A 19,092-nucleotide genomic window follows, 5' to 3' on the forward strand; every position below is an offset into this window, starting at 1 on the left:
CTGGAACTAAAAGGAATTGATATGAACAAAAAAATTGAAATACATAGTTGGATATAAATGTCCAAGACCCAAAGAACTTGTACCTCAAAGAAACTGATTTATATTTGATCTGAAGACCCAAATGCCCAAATCTAACCTTTCATTATATTTTTTTGCATTTTATAAAAGTTACATTTGTTCAGTTGGTGAAACTTAAGATTTATTTGAGAGGTTTTTGGCTAATTTAATAGTTTAGATTTGTAGATTTTTTGTTGAGCAGTAAAAAAAAGATTTGTTGGGTTTTTGATAATTTTAAATTTATCTTAAATATTAAATTATTATTTATCAATAAAATTAACATAATATATAATTTTTAAGTTTATCTTAATTATAAAGTTAATGAGACATATTTAGAGAAGAATATAATAAAGTGTATGTGATATTATATTTTCGTGAACCAAATTTATGTGATCGTATATATAGTATAATCTTTTCGTTTCCAAAAAAATATGAGTCCAATAAATAAAATTTTTGACTAAATAATTGTTAGAAAAATTTAAAATAACATATTGTTTGTCCAAATCAAAGAAATACCAAAATATTACTAGTTAATGAAAAAGTCCGTACAATATTTTTAAGTAATTTTAATATATAAATAATTCAGTAAAGAAAATGTTTACCGGAAGAGAGAAAGTGTTGTCTGGTCAAAAAAGGTCAGCTGGGAAACAGAAACGTGAACAATGGTGAGACTGAGACGTCGTTCTTTGTGCGGCGAATTGGTGAATTTTCAAAGTTAAAATCTTTTTTTGGTTTCCTAAATTATCCAACTTCGATAAACTTTAAAAAAACCCAGAATCGAGTGGAGGAGAAAGATCTGATATGCAATGGCGAGTGGATGTGCTAAACGAGGTGGTTGTCCTAGCGATTACGTCGCCGTTTCAATAGCTGTCATCTGCTTCCTCGTGTACGTTCCGTTCCTTCTTCTTCTTCTTCTTGAGATGGTTTGCTTGTTGACTCTTTACTTCGGTCGCCTTCAACTAGAAAGTATCGATTTTTCGATATACTACTTTTGGGTTTTTAGCCGTTAAATGTTCGTGTGATGTCTCTCGCTTATTTACTTTTTTGCCTTTTAAGTGTTTGATGTTATGACTCAACAGAGTTACTTTGTTTATACGATCCAAAGGATCTGTCTTTTGCTGGAAAATTAGCAAGATTCAAATACTTATGTCTAATGATTTTGATTTGAAGTTCGATGGAAAGCATCGTTCAGTGTTAGTGAATCTTTTATCATAATCATCTTCAATTTCTTAAGTTTGATCTGATTCACTTGTTTATTACCAGGCTTCTGTCTCGATCGGTCTTACCATGTTTGATACACAAAGCTCCTCGTAACAACAGTAGCAGTTTCTGGATCCCTGTCATTCAAGTCTTCTCCAGTTTCAATCTTCTATTCTCTACTATGGTTAGATAATCGATTGGGCCCTTAAAGAATCACTTCATCTGTAGAGTTTCTACAAGTAAATATTTCGAAAAATTCACTGTTATTTATTCTTTTCAGATGTCCATTAATTTGCTTCAGTTCAAGACGAAGCACTGGTGGCAATATTGCTATCTTTGGTCAGGTTTGTTTGTAAACAATGTGTTCAGAAACAAGTGGTTCCCTTTCCTTGTACAGTTTGATCAATGTTAATTTTTTTGTTTCAGTGTGGGTCGAAGGACCACTTGGGTTCGGTTTGCTGATGAGCTGCCGTATAACTCAGGCCTTTCAACTATACTTCATATTTGTCAAGTAAGAATAAATCTGAATAGTCCTATAACTCTCTCGATTGGTTTAATTGTGTTTCTTTGTGATCATGTAGGAAACGTCTTCCTCCTGTAAAGTCATACGTCTTTCTTCCACTTGTTTTGTTGCCATGGATCTTTGGAGCTGCAAGTAAGCTTTATACTAGCTTTACGCTTGCTTTTGTTGTATAATAGCTCACAGTCTTTTGATTCTGCTTTTAGTTGTCCAGGCAAAAAGGCCTCTCGACTCTCAATGCCACATGGGTCTTGAATGGACTTTACCAGTTGCAGGCTTAAATGCTCTTTACGTCCTTGCTTTACTTGCATTCACAAGAGCTATACGTCATGTAGAGTTTCGCTTTGATGAGCTTAGAGATCTCTGGAAAGGGATTCTCGTCTCAGCCACTTCAGTCGCTTTATGGGTAACATCGTTTGTGTTGAATGAGATTCATACAGACACCTCTTGGCTTCAAGTCACCTCAAGATTTGTGCTTTTAGTCACGGTATGAACCTCTACCAAGATTCTCTGCTTATCATAAAGCATTTCAAACTAATGCTGGGCATTCGGGTTTTCGGTTCGGTTTTTGGGTTATTCGGATTGGGGTATTTAAGACCTGTTTAGGAACCGGACATTTTTCTGAGCATCGGTTTGGATAGTATTGGGTTTTGGTTGGGTTTCTATTTTTTTATAAAACCCGAAGTAGAACCAAATTAGAAATAGTTCGGGTTTGGTTCGAATTTTTTTCGGGTTTAAACCCCAAAAACCTACCCCCAAAAAAACCTGAATTAAACCCAGAAAAACGAGAAAATATTTGGATGTTCGCGTTTTTTGGATATTTTTATTATAATTAAAATTAATTAATATTTTTTATAATTAAAATTAATTAATATATATTTTATTATATTTGCAATATTCGGTACCGTTTTCGCTTTGGTTTTGTTTTTTGGGTTAAAAAAAATAGGAACCATTCGACTTTGTAATTTTTGGTCCGGTTTCGTTTTCTTTAGTTTCGGATAATATGCCCAAGACTATTTTAAACAGACTTCAGAGTTAAATTATGTTTCTTGTAGGCTGGGATTCTTGTCATTGTCTTCTTTTCCATCTCGAGCCACCAACCTCTACTCTCACAAATCAGCTTCAAGAACAGACAAGAGTTTCCAAGAATGGGACTAGCTCTAGGCATTCATGATAGTGGATTATTGTTTCGTAAGGAGGAGGTTCGACCTGTTGATCCAAACGAGCCACTTGATAAGCTTCTTCTTAATAAAAGGTTTCGAAAGTCGCTTATGGAGTTCGCGGAAAGGTAACACTCTGTTTTGATGTCTGCCTTCATTTTGCATCCCATGTTTAGACATTTTATATAAGGTTGTAATCTTTGTATGTTAGCTGCTATGCTGGAGAAACATTGCATTTCTATGAAGAAGTGTATGAACATGGTAAAATCCCGGAAGGTGATTCTATAAGAAGAATCTACATGGCTAGACATATCATGGAGAAGTTCATCGTCGCAGGTTTTATCATCATCCATCTTCTTTCTTCTTCTTCTTCTTCATAAACAGGTCTCAGGTGTTGTCTCTTTAAACACAGGAGCGGAAATGGAAGTGAATGTATCACATAAAACCAGGCAAGAGATCTTAACCACTCAAGATCTAACTCACCTTGATCTCTTCAAGAATGCATTAAATGAAGTGATGCAATTGATCAAAATGGTAAAACAACATTCTCTCTTTTACTCTCTTCCTCCTTAATGAAAGCTTATTCTTTTGGTTCTCATTTTCTTTAATAATATTGAAGAACTTAGTGAGAGATTACTGGTCATCCACCTTCTTCATCAAGTTCAAAGAAGAAGTGGCAATGGATAAGGAAGGATGGAGTCTCTCTCCTCCAAGGATGAGTTTAATTCAAGGCTCTGATGATCCTTTCTATCAAGAACATATGTCAAGGAGCTCCACTTCTAGATATAGCAGTCCTAGTTAAGGACTCTTAACCGGTACTTATCCAGAACCTAAACCGTGTTTTTAACATACAGTATCTTGATGTTCATAGCAATCCAGTCCATATAAATTTCTCCTTCACATTTCTTGTACATGTCTTTTTCTATAATGTTCTGTTTTGATTATTATAATATTCGTTTGTAATTTAAAAATGGGAAATATAATTGTAGATGAAGACCCAACTTGCACTTTGTATTGTAGTTTACCAGGTTGGTATTGCTTCCACGCCTTATACATATCTTCTTATCAATTTTTGTGTTAGTTCATAAAGTTAGAGAAACATACACACCAACTCATTTTCATACACAATAGAAACAATTGTTAGAACAACCCCATATTTATTCACTGTGAATGTCATTACATGAAAACCAAACTATTAAGATGGATTCAAGAAGTTGTTTATAGAAGAAAAAAAACTTGAGGATGTCATCATAGTGATCCACTATGTCAGGATGCATGATCAGTAGCGTACTAACAATAAATTAATAGTAATATATATCCAAAGGATGAGGCTAAATTGTTCCACCACTCAAACTCTGTTTTGGATGCACACGTAGGTATGTATGTATACATGCATTCATATATGAATCAAGATGTTACACTCCATTACATTATAGGTATACACACATAGATACAGTTACTCGATGTTGTAATAGAGAGAGATCTTAATTGCTTAATAAGACCGCATAAAGAGACGCCACAACTTTCTTTCCTCCTCTCCATTTCACTTCCCTCAACGCAAACTTTGCAGACTTTCCGAGGATTAAAAACAAATATTCTAACTAAAAAAAGGAGAAATTTGCGGTAATTCTCTTGTGAAATTCGATTTACCGTCAATTCTCTAGAAAAACATTCCTTCACATCCCTTTTTCTTTTCTTCTCATAAGCTCTGATCAGACAACAAAACCAAACTAAGAAACCCTCTTCGTCTGTCTGAAAAAAATCAAAGGTTCGGTTCTTGTTGATGATGATGGTTTGATGTAGATGGGTTTTCAGAAAGTTCCCTCCTTTTTGATCCTTCTGATGTGTGTTTCCAATTCAAATCGATTCAAATTTAAGTTTCCTTATACAGAGGAGAAGGAGAAGACTCCTTTGCGTGTGACAAACAGTTTTCTTTTATCTTCTTCCCTATTCAGATCCTCTTATCGTTTAATAATTACCACACTTCTCTTTCAAGTTACAGATTCTTTCTCTGTTCTTGATTAGACACAAGAAAAGAAGTAACCTTTTTCGTCTTATAACCCATAAAGTTGCTTCCTTTTGATGATCATGACTTGGATCTTCACTGGCTTTTGTAGATCAAATAGTACTTACTTGTTATAAGATTAGAGTCTTGTTCTGTGTTTTTTTTTTCATGATTCAGTCAAATCAAAGTTTGACTTTGTCTTAATTTTTGTGGTTTATAGGGATAAATCTGTCTTCTCACAATGGATGCTACAACGAGTGGAACTCCAGGTTTACAGTATCATAACTTACCTGATCAACCTGTTGCGTCTCCTCCGGTGACTACATTTCAAAGGCAAAAACGCCAACGCTTTGGAGACTCAACTCCTGGAGAGTTTCCTTTAGCAGCTAGCCCTTCCATCGTCCTTCATGTTCTCACTGAATGTAGATTGGATCCTCGTGACCTCGCCAATCTAGAGGTTCTTTTTTTTTCGAATTAAAGTCTTAAATCTTTTACTGAAATTTCAAGATAATTTGTTGTTGTTTTGTTTGTTTAGGCGACATGCTCGTTCTTTAGCCAGCCAGCAAACTTTGCACCGGACTGTAGTTTATCCCTACCTGAGCTCGCCGCTCTCGACATGTGTAATAAAAGGATGATTTTCAAGCCGATGAAGGAAGAAGAGCGTGAAGGAATGAAACGTAGGTGCGGAGGTTCATGGAAACTGGTACTTAGGTTTTTGCTTGCTGGTGAAGCGTGTTGTCGAAGAGAGAAATCTCAAGCCATTGCTGGTCCTGGTCACAGCGTTGCCGTCACTTCAAAAGGTCAAGTCTACACCTTCGGTTATAATAACTCTGGACAGCTAGGACATGGCCATACCGATGAAGAACCTCGGATTCTGCCCGTCAGGTATGTCAATGGTTTAGTGTTACAACAACCGGAACGGTTTTCACGAAGAATGTGGTCTGTGTTTTGGTGCAGATCATTGCAGGGAATCAGAATCATCCAAGCAGCAGCTGGTGCTGGTCGGACAATGCTAATAAGCGATAATGGAAGTGTTTATGCGTGTGGTAAAGATTTGTTCGGAGAAGCTGAGTACGGAGGGAAAGGGAGTAGACTGGTTACAACTCCTCAGCTTGTGACATCTTTAAAGAACATATTTGTGGTGCAAGCGGCTATTGGAAACTTCTTCACCGCTATTCTCTCCCGAGAAGGGAAGGTTTATACATTCTCGTGGGGCAATGATGGTAGGCTCGGTCACCAGACCGAGGCTAATGATCTCGAGCCACGTCCTCTGTTAGGTCCGCTAGAGAATGTACCCGTTGTGCAGATTGCTGCTGGTTATTGCTACCTTCTTGCCTTGACTTGTAAACCAAATGGCATGTAAGTTCCTTCCTATACACTCAGGGGCGGTCCTGGGATTTTAGGGGATATAAACAATTTAATATGATTTTAGAGCATCTCCAAAAAAGAACTCTATTTTGAAGTTTCCAAAACTTTATATTTGAAGTTTCAATGTGTTCTTCTCCAAAAGTAAAACTTCAAACCTAACTTCAAAATTATTTATATTTTACACTATGATCCTTATGTTTGTCATAGTTGATGTAAATTCATAAAACTTCTATAAATAACTAATACATATATATAAATATTACAGAAATATTAATTAAAAAAAAAATCTTACACTAAAATATAAAATTATAAATAAAAGTACATAATTAAATATTAAACCGCAAGCAAATATTACATTATTGCATAAAATTATTTCCATAATGCTCCCATATATGATCAACTATTTCGAAGTAAGAAATGATTCTCTTTATTTTTTATTTGTAGATTACGAGCCAAAAATTGTTGAAACCCGATATCCTCATAATATGTCTGCTGATAGTTTGATATCATCAAACGAAAAAAATCCTTGATCTTTTAAACGAAAGTACAACAAGCAGGGAAAAAGGTCATGAGATGATTGAATTACGACTGCAAAATGAAGTAAAAAAGTTAGCTTTTAAAGAAATAAAAGAGGAAAATAAAATATTGCTAAAAAACTTAGCTTCTATCGATGACGTTAATATTCGTGAATACATTCGATCTGAACAAGAAAGAATCATACGAAAAATGCGTCAAGAGCAACAACAACAATCATCTTCGGTTACACAAAATTTGTTGAACAATATTTTGGAGGTTCCGGAGCAAATTTACCAGACTATTAGTGTTGTTATAATATTTAAATTTGAGTAATAATTATGTCTTCATGTGTCTTTTTAATAAGTTTTTATTATGGTTTTTTGTAATATTCTTGTTGTTTAATTCTAGTTTTAAAATATTATAAATCTTGTTTTAATTTTTTTTATTTAATTTCATGTGTAAAACTTAAGTTTATATAACAAATTTGAAATATTTATGAGATATAAAAGTTTTAAGGATTAAAACAATAAACAAAAAAAATATTTAAGAATTATAAATATGATGTATAATTGTAAGGACCAAAATGCAAATAAAAAGATGAAACTTCAAATTTGAAGTTTTGAAAAGTGAAACTCTATATTTGGAGTTTCACTCTTCAAAACTTCAAATTTGAAGTTTTGAAGTTCCTTTTTGGAGAGCAAAAAACTCTATATTTGAAGTTATAGAGTTTCTTTTGGAGATGCTCTTAATAAAATTTTCTTTTACAAATTTGGAGGCTTTTCTTCATTTAAATTATTTTTCAAAAAAAATCGGGGATATAGGCCAATGCTTCACTTGGCTGTGTATACACTATTTGCAAATGACCTAAACCGGCTCTGACGCAGTATCATGGTTGTTTTAGGTCGGTTTATTCGGTTGGTTGTGGTTTAGGAGGCAAGCTTGGTCACGGGTCGAAAACCGATGAGAAGTATCCTCGGGTTATAGAGAAGTTTAAGGTATTGAATCTTCAACCTAGGGTAGTTGCAGCCGGTGCATGGCATGCGGCGGTGGTTGGTCAAGATGGAAGAGTGTGCACTTGGGGTTGGGGAAGATACGGTTGCTTAGGACACGGTAACGAGGAGTGTGAGTCAGTGCCTAAAGTTGTTGAAGGGCTAAGCCATGTCAAGGCGGTTCATGTCGCAACGGGAGATTACACTACTTTTGTGGTCTCGGAAGATGGAGATGTTTACTCGTTTGGTTGTGGTGAATCTGCTAGTCTCGGTCACCATCCAGTCCTTGATGAACAGGTTAGCGCTTGATTATGGCTTAGATTGATTAAAAATTGAAAATGTTGTTTTAAAAGATATGAGACAAGTAAACTATAAGCACAAACGCCGTACTTGCGTTGCAAGCTAATTTGATTCTTGTTTTGTTGGTGTAGGGTAATAGACATGGGAATGTGTTGAGTCCAGCGGTAGTAACATCGCTGAAACAAGCGAAGGAGAGGGTGGTTCAGATTCGTCTAACGAATTCGATATATTGGAACGCTCATACCTTTGCGCTAACGGAATCAGGGAAGCTATTCGCGTTTGGTGCGGGTGATAAAGGTCAGCTTGGAGCAGAGCTTGGTCGTGACCTAACAGAAAGGTGTGTTCCTGAAAAAGTAGATATCGATCTCAGTTAGCGGTTGCCGGTTTGTTGGCGGTTTAGTTTGTTATGGTTCATAGAATTTGGAAAGGTTTGTACAAAAGGTAGGGGAACATAAGTTAAGGAACTTGTCTTAACATTTTCATTGTATAGATTTGTAGATTTATTCTAACTGTTCATGTGTCGTGTTTTAGCCTTTAGGTTATTTTGTTAATATCTGTTTGAATAATTTCAGTTAATCAATTTATTAAGGTTCATTTCTTTTCAGTTAATCAATTCGTGCCTTGTTCGCCAGATGAAATTACGGATTTTTTTGTGGGCTGTTTGACTTCAGTTTAGTTCACGAGATATCACTGCGTTTAGGGGACGGTAAATTTATGGAAGTAGGATTGCTTGTGAGACACGGGAGTGAAGCCCAATTGTAGATTTATGTGCACGCGCGAGTAACATAATCTATGGCTTATTCTTGTTCACAGCCTGACAGTCTCACACCGTAAATCTACCGTAGAAACAATTGCAAGTGTTGTGTTCAAAAAAAAAAAAAAAAATTGCAAGTGAAAAGTGATAATACATGTTTTCAAAATAAAATAATGATGATGTCAAAAAATAAAAATAATGATGTGTAATTTTCTAAGCAAATTGTGAAAATGAAAACATTTTTCTTCCATTTTTTCTAATTAAATCCATTCAAATCATCTTAAAAATTTTGTAATCACAAATTTATAAAATTTACTTAAATTGTGAATCCTTTTAAATTTTATTTGATTTAGTATATATTCCAAAAATTCAAAATACTTGATAATTAAAAACATCTCCATATAAATAAAAATTCTATTCACTAATTTCGTTTCAGGATTGAGACAAATATAGACTAAACTCCCCTTTCTAAGGCTGGGGAGAAGCTTAATTAGGGGTTAGAAGATATGCCATTTAAATTGTTTTTGGCAAACCTCAAACTTCGCTTTTTGATCAAACAAATAAAGAGCCTAACATTTAAAGAAAAGTTTTTTTTTTTGCGGGATTATTAATTAATTAACTAACGTATAATGGCGCGCCTTCACCTAGTTCTCCTCCTCCTCATTTTGGTTGCCGTCTCCGCGGTGCTGGTATCAGCGGCTGAGAAACCACCATCGGCGACCACGGCCGAAGCTCCCGCCGCAACAACTCCAACCGATGTAGCGGAGGTTCCAGCTGGAGACGCCAACACCATCGGAACAACCAACGACGATGCAGCTGCTACTCCGGGAGATGACGACGTAGCAGTAGCAGGTCCTATCGGAAGCGATTCTTCATACGCAAACTATCCGCCGGCTCAAGAAACTTCCGGAAGCTGTGTCACATGCACGATTGGCTTTGCTATTATCTCTGCTGCGACGGTTGGTTCGCTCTTCTTAATTTTCTGAGCTGCAATTTGTGCGTGGAGTTAAGGAAAGTAAATTATATGGTAAGTATGGATGTTTTGTAATGTTTTTTTTTGTAGATGTGTAAGCATTTTGCTTGTCCCATCATCTATAAGATTAGGACGATACAGATCACTACATCATAAAACTCTTGTATTTGATATGGCTCTATGGTTTAGTCTTACTATATGTATTGTGAATATCCCAAATCCAGTAATTTCGTGCATGGAACCTAACGACAATAACCACCTTTCACGTACGTAAATGAAGAGACAATGATGAAAGAAAGACAAGTTAAACCAAATGATAGTAAAAGTTGATTTAGGTAAAGTAAATCGTTTAGTCATGAGTTTGATTTTTGATGGGAATAAAATTGCCTTCATGTCTCATTAAAAAACATTGGGACCGCCGATTCTATTAGTTTTCAAAGAAATAGTTGAACTTCGGTCCATACATTCTAGCTAACAAAAATACAAAGTTGTTTGTTTTCAATACAAAAGAAAAAAAAGTTTCACCTAATAAACAAGGCCAAAATGAACTGATTTTAATTTTGCAGAGAGTGATTGGTTGGGCTGTAAGAAGTGGATTTAGCTTTAACTAGATTTTTTAACCGCGCTACGCGCGGATAAGATATTATATGTATTTCTAAATTTTAAAAAATAATGTATAATATTGTATTACATTATTTACAGAATATAAAATAAGACTACATAACATAAATATATTTTTTAAATTTTTTTTGTGGAAATCATTATGTTGTTTGATTGTTGTACTTGATTCACATATTTGCATAGTTATTTGTGATAGATGAATAACTATATTTTTATTATCAGTAAATAATATATATTTATTATATAATATAAGAAAAATAAAATTATTTACTTTTAAAACAAACTTGTCTCATGTTGGGGACTCGGTTATAGACATATCATATTCGAATGAGATATTTTACAGTTATCAATCTTCTTAACAGTCAATAAACAAATCTGAATATCACAACAATATCTCATACGATCTCTTTGTGGAATAACTGCTCTGAAGAAATTGAATTTATGCATCAAAAAAGACTGGAAATAGATGTGCAGATGTGTTATCTAAGTCAGCTTTACAAAATACTATTCATAGTTCATATATCATTTATGTCCATCCTATTTTTTTGTCCATCATTTCTTAAACATCTTGAAATAACTGATGCTAATTAATAATAAACTTTTGGCTGGAAAAAAAAATCAAATTTGTCTAATTATCGCTTAATTTGTCTAACTGATATATATGTATTTCTCAATTCTAAAAAAATAATATATAATATTGTATTACATTATTTAAAGAATATAAATTAAGACTACATAACATAAATATATTTTTTAAATTTTTTTTGTGGAAATTATTATGTTGTTTGATTGTTGTACTTGATTCACATATTTCCATAGATATTTGTGATAGATGAATAACTATATTTTTATTATCAGTAAATAATATATATTTATTATATAATATAAGAAAAATGAAATTATTTACTTTTTAAACAAAGTTGTCTCATGTTGGGGATTCGGTTATAGACATATAATATTCGAAGGTGACATTTTTACAGTTATCAATCTTCTTAACCGTCAAGAAACAAATCTGAATATCAAAATAATATCTCATACGATCTTTTTGTGGAATAACTGCTCTGAAAAAATTGAATTTATGCATAAAAAAGGACTGAAAATGATGTGCAAATGTGTTATCTAAGTCAGCTTTACAAAGTACTACTATTCATAGTTCATATATCATTTAGGTCTATCCTTTCTTAAACATCTTGAAATAACTGATGCTAATTATAATAAACTTTTGGCTGGTAAAAAAAATCAAATTTGTCTAATTATCGCTTAAATATTTTATTAATATTGTCTAAGAAGCTTTCAATTGATATCATAGTTTAATTTTTATTAGGTTTTTTTGTTAATTTTAGAGTTTTTTGTATTTAAGATTTTTTTCCATATTAAGCTTATATTTCTTTCACATAATATATATATATATATATATATGTCATAAAAATTACCATCAAATCAGTTTTACTTATTTATTATTTTGATTTTAATGAAAATACACTTTTTAGTAATTTAATTTAAAATAAAATTATATATTAATTTTTTGTATTCTAACAATTTGATTGATTTAATTAATTTGCTTTGGTGGATAACTTAAAAAGTTTTCATATGAATCGGGGAAAGCAAGCTTATGTTGTTATATTATATTTATTTGTGTATATGAATCTATATATAATGCTAGTGTAATAAAGAAAGAACATTATTTTTTTGTAACTTCAAAAAGATACATTAGTACAATTTGAAATTATTCAAAATTGAATAAAATTGTAATTAAATAAATCTAATTGTTTTTATCTTGTTTAGCTGGATTCTCATGAAAAGAAATCGATAGGTTAAACAAATGTTTCAAAATTTGTTGTGTTATTGTTTTGTCTATAAATTACAAAATTTATTGAATTGATATATTTAATTATTGCACCCTTAAATAATATTTTATTAAGACATTAGAGAACTATGTTTTGAGTTGTTTTGTCAAAATTGTACAAAATCTATGCTTTTTCATATTTGTCACGAAAATTTATATGTTAAACTTACTTTTACAAAGTTCTTAACTTTGTCACGAAAACAAAAATCTATGTTTTTTCATATTTGTCAATGTTCTCACACTTTCAAAGAATATATTAGCTTAGTCACTTACTTTTTTTATTTTACAAAACAAAGTATCGGAGTCTTTAAAGTTGAATCCATATTATTGTAAATGTACATAAGAGTTTGTGATTACATATTTAGTAATTCTTGTATATGTGTATAAGAAAGTTTCAATGGCTTAGTGGTATCTGTCCTATATTTATGTCATACTAACCTGGGTTCGATCCTTTCCTTTGCATTATTTTTCATTTTTTACGAAAAAATAAATGAGATGACATGGCAACTTCGGACTCTCTGATTTTAATCAATCTAAGCCATAATCAAGCGCTAACCTGTTCATCAAGGACTGGATGGTGACCGAGACTAGCAGATTCACCACAACCAAACGAGTAAACATCTCCATCTTCCGAGACCACAAAAGTAGTGTAATCTCCCGTTGCGACATGAACCGCCTTGACATGGCTTAGCCCTTCAACAACTTTAGGCACTGACTCACACTCCTCGTTACCGTGTCCTAAGCAACCGTATCTTCCCCAACCCCAAGTGCACACTCTTCCATCTTGACCAACCACCGCCGCATGCCATGCACCGGCTTCCATCTGACGTGGACGTGCTTAGAGAGCTTGATATCTTGCTTTTAGTATAGTATAGATTTTCATTTACAGCTTTAAATATTATCAATCATGTTTTATCTTAGTTTTTAAAGTTACAACCAAAAAACTAAACCTACAACAAAAACATACAAAAAATGGTTGTAAATATCTTATTTTCTAAAGCCCAATCTTTTTAGCTGTATGAAATTTTAAAGTTACATCCCTTAAAGCTAAATCAAAATATTCTACAGACTAAATTCTAAATTAAATTTTCTACTGTCTAACCAAATCATATTTCCTTTTAGATTTGTTCTTTTCACCTTAACAAAACAATCCTAATTAATAGCGGCTTTCACCTTAACAAAACAATCCTGATTAATAGCGGCTGAAGATTTACTCTGGAGCAAACACCACAGCCCTATAATAACATGGGCCCAAAACACAAAAGGCCCATTAATGAATTTTCATAGTTTCAATCTCTCCGCATCTCTGTCTATAAGAGCAAGACACTCTAAACCCTAATTCTTCAAATCACAGTCAATCTCCATAGCCGTCTCCATTCTATCCTTTTCAACATTTTTCGTTTGGTTTTGTTCAATTGAGATCGCTTTCGAAAGGCGTTGCGCTCTTTGTCTCGGGATTCACTTTCCCTGAAGGGCGTGTCACCGAAAGCGTACATCATTTTCAATCCGATCGCTAGGGATGCCAACTTCGGACTCGTTCGAATTAGCAAACCTCGACACTGATGGCTGATTAAACCGATATTGGTTGCCATCTATTAATCGTGTTTGAGAAATTTCGAATCTAAATTCATAAAATGAGTATTTTGGGGGATGTGATATATGCTTCATAATGGTGAACTCTCTTAGATAAATATAAAAGTGAGAGATGTTCAAGTTTCCGGAGCAAACATAAAACTGGCCAGAATTAAACAGCGCTGTGTTTATACCTATTTTCACAGCGTTACCTGTCTTCTGGTATATATCAATTTCACAGATTCCATCGTCCCCATAGTCGTCAGAGTTTTCAAGATTAAGTTTGCAATTGATAATCAGATCAATCTTGAATCAAAATAGTTTAACTAGGCTGTTCATAAGATCTTGTTTCATTAAAAATAATGATTAATTTGATTAAATTAACAAAAATCCTTTATTACATTTTTAGATTGCTCAAATGCTTATTTAAAGACCCAAAATTAGTGTCCCAAAATATTTTGTTGTAAAAGTAAAGTAGATGGCTTCCGGGATCAGGTTCCGATCACAACTAATTTATTTTTAACCGAACAATTTGAAACATAACAGACTTTTAATTTTAATATATATCAGCAAAAAGAAAACGTATGATCCAACCTAACTGAAAGTGAAAAACCTAATGTATGCAAGGGGAACCAGAACAAAACCGTTGATGAGTAGCCTTCATTCTTCCAGTTTTTTTACGCCACCACTGCCTAATAAACACACAATAATTTTAAGTACCGAATTACCCAAAATCCGAATAAAACTGGTCTGAATTTGAAAGATTACTCGAATGCCTATGTTTAGTTTTGCTTATGAATCAAATTTAAATATGTAACATTTTGTTTATTGGACCTAGGCCTGGGCATTTTATTCGGACCCAATCCGGAACCGTTCCGAAAAAGCAGGTTCGATCAGGAACTGGAACCAAGCATTTTACCCAATTGGGTCTAGAGTTGGAAGACCCGTGAGTAGCAGGTTTGAGTCCAGAACTGACCCGGGACCCAACCGGATATTTTATTAACCGGAAATTAATAGATTCAATGAGTCATTTCTAACCCAAATCACCCTTTAGTTCTTTACACTTCCCCAGCTTGTGAACATTTTACTGTTGGAACAATAAAGCCCATTGGCTTTATTAAAATGTGAATAGCAAATGATATGGGTCTGGGCCCATCAGAAATGCTAAATAAATGAAATGGTGAAGTGGGGAAAGTCCCACATCGACCAGGAGAAACAAATTTGAGGTGTTTATATATGATCCCATGATATCATGGGTTAAACAGCTTGAGAGAGGAGAAGGCTCCCCACGCGCGCGCCGCCGTCGCCATCCGGCCGGCTCGGCTCGGCTCGGCGTGGACGTGGGCTTGGGCTTGGGCTTGGGCTTGGGCTTGGGCTTGGGTGGAGGGCCTTTGGCCCGATAAGAACTATTCTTTTTGGACCAAGTTAAGCTCAACGCTTTGCCATTTAATTCCCGAAAAAACGACATGCATTTTATTTTAAACAACACGGAGTTCGTTTAAAAACAACACGCTGTCTCTCTTCTTGACGATAAGTATAAACGAGAAAAGATCTTGCGGAGGAAGTTTCGTAACGCCTCACCTCCGAGATCCTCGCGAGATTTCCGCCAACGTGCGCACGTGCGGCATCAGTTACGGAAAGTGGCTCGTCTTCTCTTCTTTATAAACTCGTCTCCTCCTTCATTTCTCTTAACGTTTTTTACAACAAAAACCAGCAAATCCTATAGCGTAAGTCTAGAGAGTGTTTCGTAGAAATATTAGTTCGTTAGAGGTTCTTCACGAGTGCTGCGTGATAACCTATCATGGTTTTATCCTGGGACTCCTATTCGTACAGATCCGTCGCACTAACGGAGCGAATATTAAGAGTTAAGGAAAGAGATTCGTCTCGACTCCATGGTTTCATTTCCGTTACGGGTTTGAATCGTCTGTATATTTTCCTTAACGTCGTTTATATTATATCGTTTCTTTTGATCCCGTTTTCCGGCTTCTTAATCGCTTTACGTTTAAAGCTCGAATCGGGTTGAAAAACGATTTATAAAAACGGGTTTTGGAACGCTGTTTGCGATTTGCTTTCTAGCACTTCCGCGAAACGTTTTTTTATTTATCTCATAAACGGTTTGCGTTTTGCTCTGTAGCACTACCGGAAAACGTTTTTTGATATACGATTCGTAAAAACCTTTCGGGGTTCAATCAAACGATGTTTGCGATTTGCTATATGCTTATCCGCGAAACGTTTCCTTTTTTTGGTGAAAACGAGTTTGCGATTTGCTTTATAGCCCTTCCGCGAAACGTTTCTTATTTATTAATAACGCTTTGCGGATTGCTTTCTAGCAGTATAGCGAAACGTTCTATAAATGAATCGTTTCAAGATCGCTTTCTTAAGCGAGTTTGTGAAACATTCTAAGTCTATAAAATATGGTTTCTGCGAACGCTTATAAGCGAGTTTGCAAAACGTTTTTTCAAGACTTATATCGATATGATTTGGTTCAAACACCAAAAATGAACATCGATTTTAGATTATTATTTTCTTTAAAATAATATGTTAATTGTTGAATGGAGTACTAATCCGTTTTCATGTTTTCTCTACAGGAAAATGACAAACGAGAACGACACCCCCACTCCCATGGACACCTCGGATGTCATTCAGACTCCACTCAACGCTGCAGCAACTGGCGTGACAACCGCTGGAAACATCACAGCGTCAACCACTGCAGCAACAACGAGCACTTTCCTCCCTGCGGGGAATGCTGCTGATGAAACCACTCGCCGTACCCTATTCGGTGCTGGTCTTTATCAGACGGGCTCAATTTCAGCAACTGCAAGTGGTCCGGTGGCAGTTCAAACTCCTCCGACTGTCCCTAGTGTGTTCACTCAAGGACTGATGCCAAACCAATTTGATGGCAAAGGCTTCAAAACGTGGCAGAAGAAGATGTTGTTCTTCCTGGCAACGATGAAGCTGGAGAAGTTCCTCCAGGAGGACAAGCCCCTTATGCCTTACGGGATTGATGATGTTCACAGCCTCGCAACTGTTGACATATGGGTGCATTCCGACTTCATCTGCAAAGGCTACATTTTGGGTCGCCTCATTGACCCATTGTACCGTGTCTACTGTGAGATCCCCACGGCGAAAGAGCTATGGAGATCACTAGACAAGAAGTACAGAGGTGAGGACGCTGGCTGCCAGAAGTATGTGGTCTCAAAATTCCACGACTTCAAAATGGTGGATTCAAAACCCATCATGGATCAGGTGGAAGCGCTTCAGCTCATTTGCCATGAAATCGCTGCTGAAGGAATGTCCATCTGCGAGACATTCACAACTCTCAGCTTCATTGAAAAGCTTCCTCCAAGCTATGCGGATTTCAAGAACAACTTGAAGCACAAGAAGAAGAAGATGGGGCTCGAGGAGCTCATCACGAGGCTTCAGATGGAATCCAGAAACCGAACTGCTGCAAAGGTCGGTACAAAGGAGCACAGTGTCAACATGGCTGAGCACAAAGGCAAAGGAAAGGCACACGCCTATTCTCCTGCCAAGCCTTCCAAAACTGCTGCAGCCTTGAAGGCTTCTGGAAAAAACTTCAAGAACAAAGATATTGAGATCAATGCGAATGTGGAGAAGTTCAAGGGGAAATGTCACTACTGCCACAAAGTGGGGCATAAGACTGTTGAGTGTCGCAAAAAGATCAAGGATGAGAAGGATCAGGCAAATCTCACTGAGGAGGATCTCGTTGCTGTGGTGACTGAAGCGAACATGGTTGAAAGCAACAACCCCAAGGAATGGTGGTATGACACTGGTGCAACCACCCACATTTGCACCGATAGGGCGATGTTCAGCACCTATCAGAAAAGCAAGACTGAAGAGAAGCTCAAGATGGGAAACACTGCAGTCTCCAAGATTGAAGGACGCGGCAATGTGATCTTGAAGATGACATCTGGACGTGAGGTCACTCTGACAAATGTGAAGCATGTGCCAGACATGAGGAAGAACCTGGTCTCGGGAACCTTGCTCAGCAAGAATGGATTCGCTACAAGCTTTGAGGCGGATAAGCTCGTGATTAGGAAGAATGGGATGTATTTGGGAAGGGGTTATGTTAAGGGTGGACTTGTCAAGTTGAATGTAATGACAGTCACTCCAAAAGTTGTAGCTCCAAAAGTTTCAATGAATAAGAATGAGCCAGTTGCTTATTTGGTTGAGTCTTTTAATATATGGCATGAAAGATTAGGCCATATAAACTACAAGTCTATACAAAAAGATTAATGAATTTAAATCTAATTCCTAAATGCAAAACAAGTAAACAAAAATGTGAAGTATGCGTACAGGCTAAGCTCACAAAAACGCCATCACCTCGTGTTGAAAGAACTAATAAACCTCTAGATTTAATTCACACTGATTTATGTGATTTAAAATACTTACAAACTAGAGGTGGTAAAAAGTACTTTGTGACCTTCATAGATGACTGCACAAAATATTGTTCTGTTTATTTATTACATAGCAAAGATGAAACCTTGGAAAAATTTAAAGAATTTAAACTCGAGGTCGAGAATCAGCTTAAAACAACTATTAAAGTAGTTAGAAGCGACAGAGGAGGCGAGTATGATGGTCCGTTCAATGCATTCTGTAAAGAACATGGAATAATCCATCAAACTACAGCTCCGTACTCACCAGAATCTAATGGAGTTGCTGAACGAAAAAATCGAACTCTAAAAGAGATGATGAATGCTATGTTGCAGGAATCTGGGTTACCCCAGAACATGTGGGGGGAAGCATTGCTTACCACTAATTATATCCTCAACAAAATTCCACACAAAATAACTGGCAAAACTCCATATGAATTATGGAAAGGTAATTTACCTTCGTATAAATACCTCAAAGTGTGGGGGTGCCTGGCAAAAGTTGCGGTACCACCACCAAAGAAGGTCACTATTGGACCTAAAACAGTGGATTGCATCTTCATCGGATATGCACATAACAGTAATGCTTATCGATTTCTGGTACATAAATCTGAAATATCAGATATTCATGAAAATATAGTCATGGAATCAAGAAATGCATCTTTCTTCGAGAATATTTTTCCATATAGGGAAAAAAAGGTTCAAAACGAACTCGAGAAGAAAGAGACAATGACAATAACTCAGAAACTGAGACAAACGTCGAGATTTCTATAAATGATATTTCAGAAAATGAAGAAAAAGATGAACCTCGAAGAAGCAAAAG

General features: G+C 35.4%; 3 protein-coding genes and 1 non-coding gene across 6 annotated transcripts; all 4 read left to right on the forward strand.

Annotated features, from left to right (window-relative positions):
* The first annotated feature begins 682 nt into the window (after positions 1–682).
* Positions 683–3,972, forward strand: LOC106411664 (regulator of G-protein signaling 1). Of its 2 annotated transcripts, none has more exons than XM_013852466.3 (10): positions 683–943; positions 1,321–1,441; positions 1,538–1,601; positions 1,684–1,768; positions 1,839–1,912; positions 1,984–2,264; positions 2,833–3,065; positions 3,149–3,273; positions 3,350–3,471; positions 3,557–3,972. In XM_013852466.3, the coding sequence occupies exons 1-10, from the start codon at positions 864–866 to the stop codon at positions 3,737–3,739; spliced, it is 1,368 nt and encodes a 455-aa protein (XP_013707920.1). In that variant the 5' UTR covers positions 683–863; the 3' UTR covers positions 3,740–3,972. The 2 variants fall into 2 exon arrangements, with proteins under 2 accessions (XP_013707920.1, XP_013707923.1); XM_013852469.3 differs by having other exon boundaries at positions 3,564–3,972.
* A 276-nt stretch (positions 3,973–4,248) lies between these two features.
* LOC106412415 (ultraviolet-B receptor UVR8) lies at positions 4,249–8,714 on the forward strand. Of its 2 annotated transcripts, none has more exons than XM_048740743.1 (6): positions 4,249–4,560; positions 5,163–5,399; positions 5,478–5,827; positions 5,900–6,301; positions 7,728–8,112; positions 8,247–8,714. In XM_048740743.1, exons 2-6 carry the CDS (start codon positions 5,184–5,186, stop codon positions 8,487–8,489), a joined length of 1,596 nt encoding a protein of 531 aa, XP_048596700.1. In that variant the 5' UTR covers positions 4,249–4,560; positions 5,163–5,183; the 3' UTR covers positions 8,490–8,714. The 2 variants fall into 2 exon arrangements, with proteins under 2 accessions (XP_048596700.1, XP_022548441.1); XM_022692720.2 differs by having other exon boundaries at positions 4,262–4,705.
* A 665-nt stretch (positions 8,715–9,379) lies between these two features.
* Positions 9,380–10,055, forward strand: LOC106414776 (anther-specific protein BCP1-like). The gene has a single exon (XM_048740744.1). The coding sequence runs from the start codon at positions 9,499–9,501 to the stop codon at positions 9,853–9,855; it is 357 nt and encodes a 118-aa protein (XP_048596701.1). The 5' UTR covers positions 9,380–9,498; the 3' UTR covers positions 9,856–10,055.
* Positions 10,056–13,967: 3,912 nt separating this feature from the next.
* On the forward strand, positions 13,968–14,111 carry LOC125578856. The gene has a single exon (XR_007316937.1). It is a non-coding gene; the product is annotated as a small nucleolar RNA snoR137 (small nucleolar RNA).
* The last annotated feature ends 4,981 nt before the right edge of the window (positions 14,112–19,092 follow it).

The sequence above is a fragment of the Brassica napus genome, chromosome A9 (assembly GCF_020379485.1).
Source record: "Brassica napus cultivar Da-Ae chromosome A9, Da-Ae, whole genome shotgun sequence".
NCBI classification, from domain to species: Eukaryota; Viridiplantae; Streptophyta; class Magnoliopsida; order Brassicales; family Brassicaceae; genus Brassica; species Brassica napus.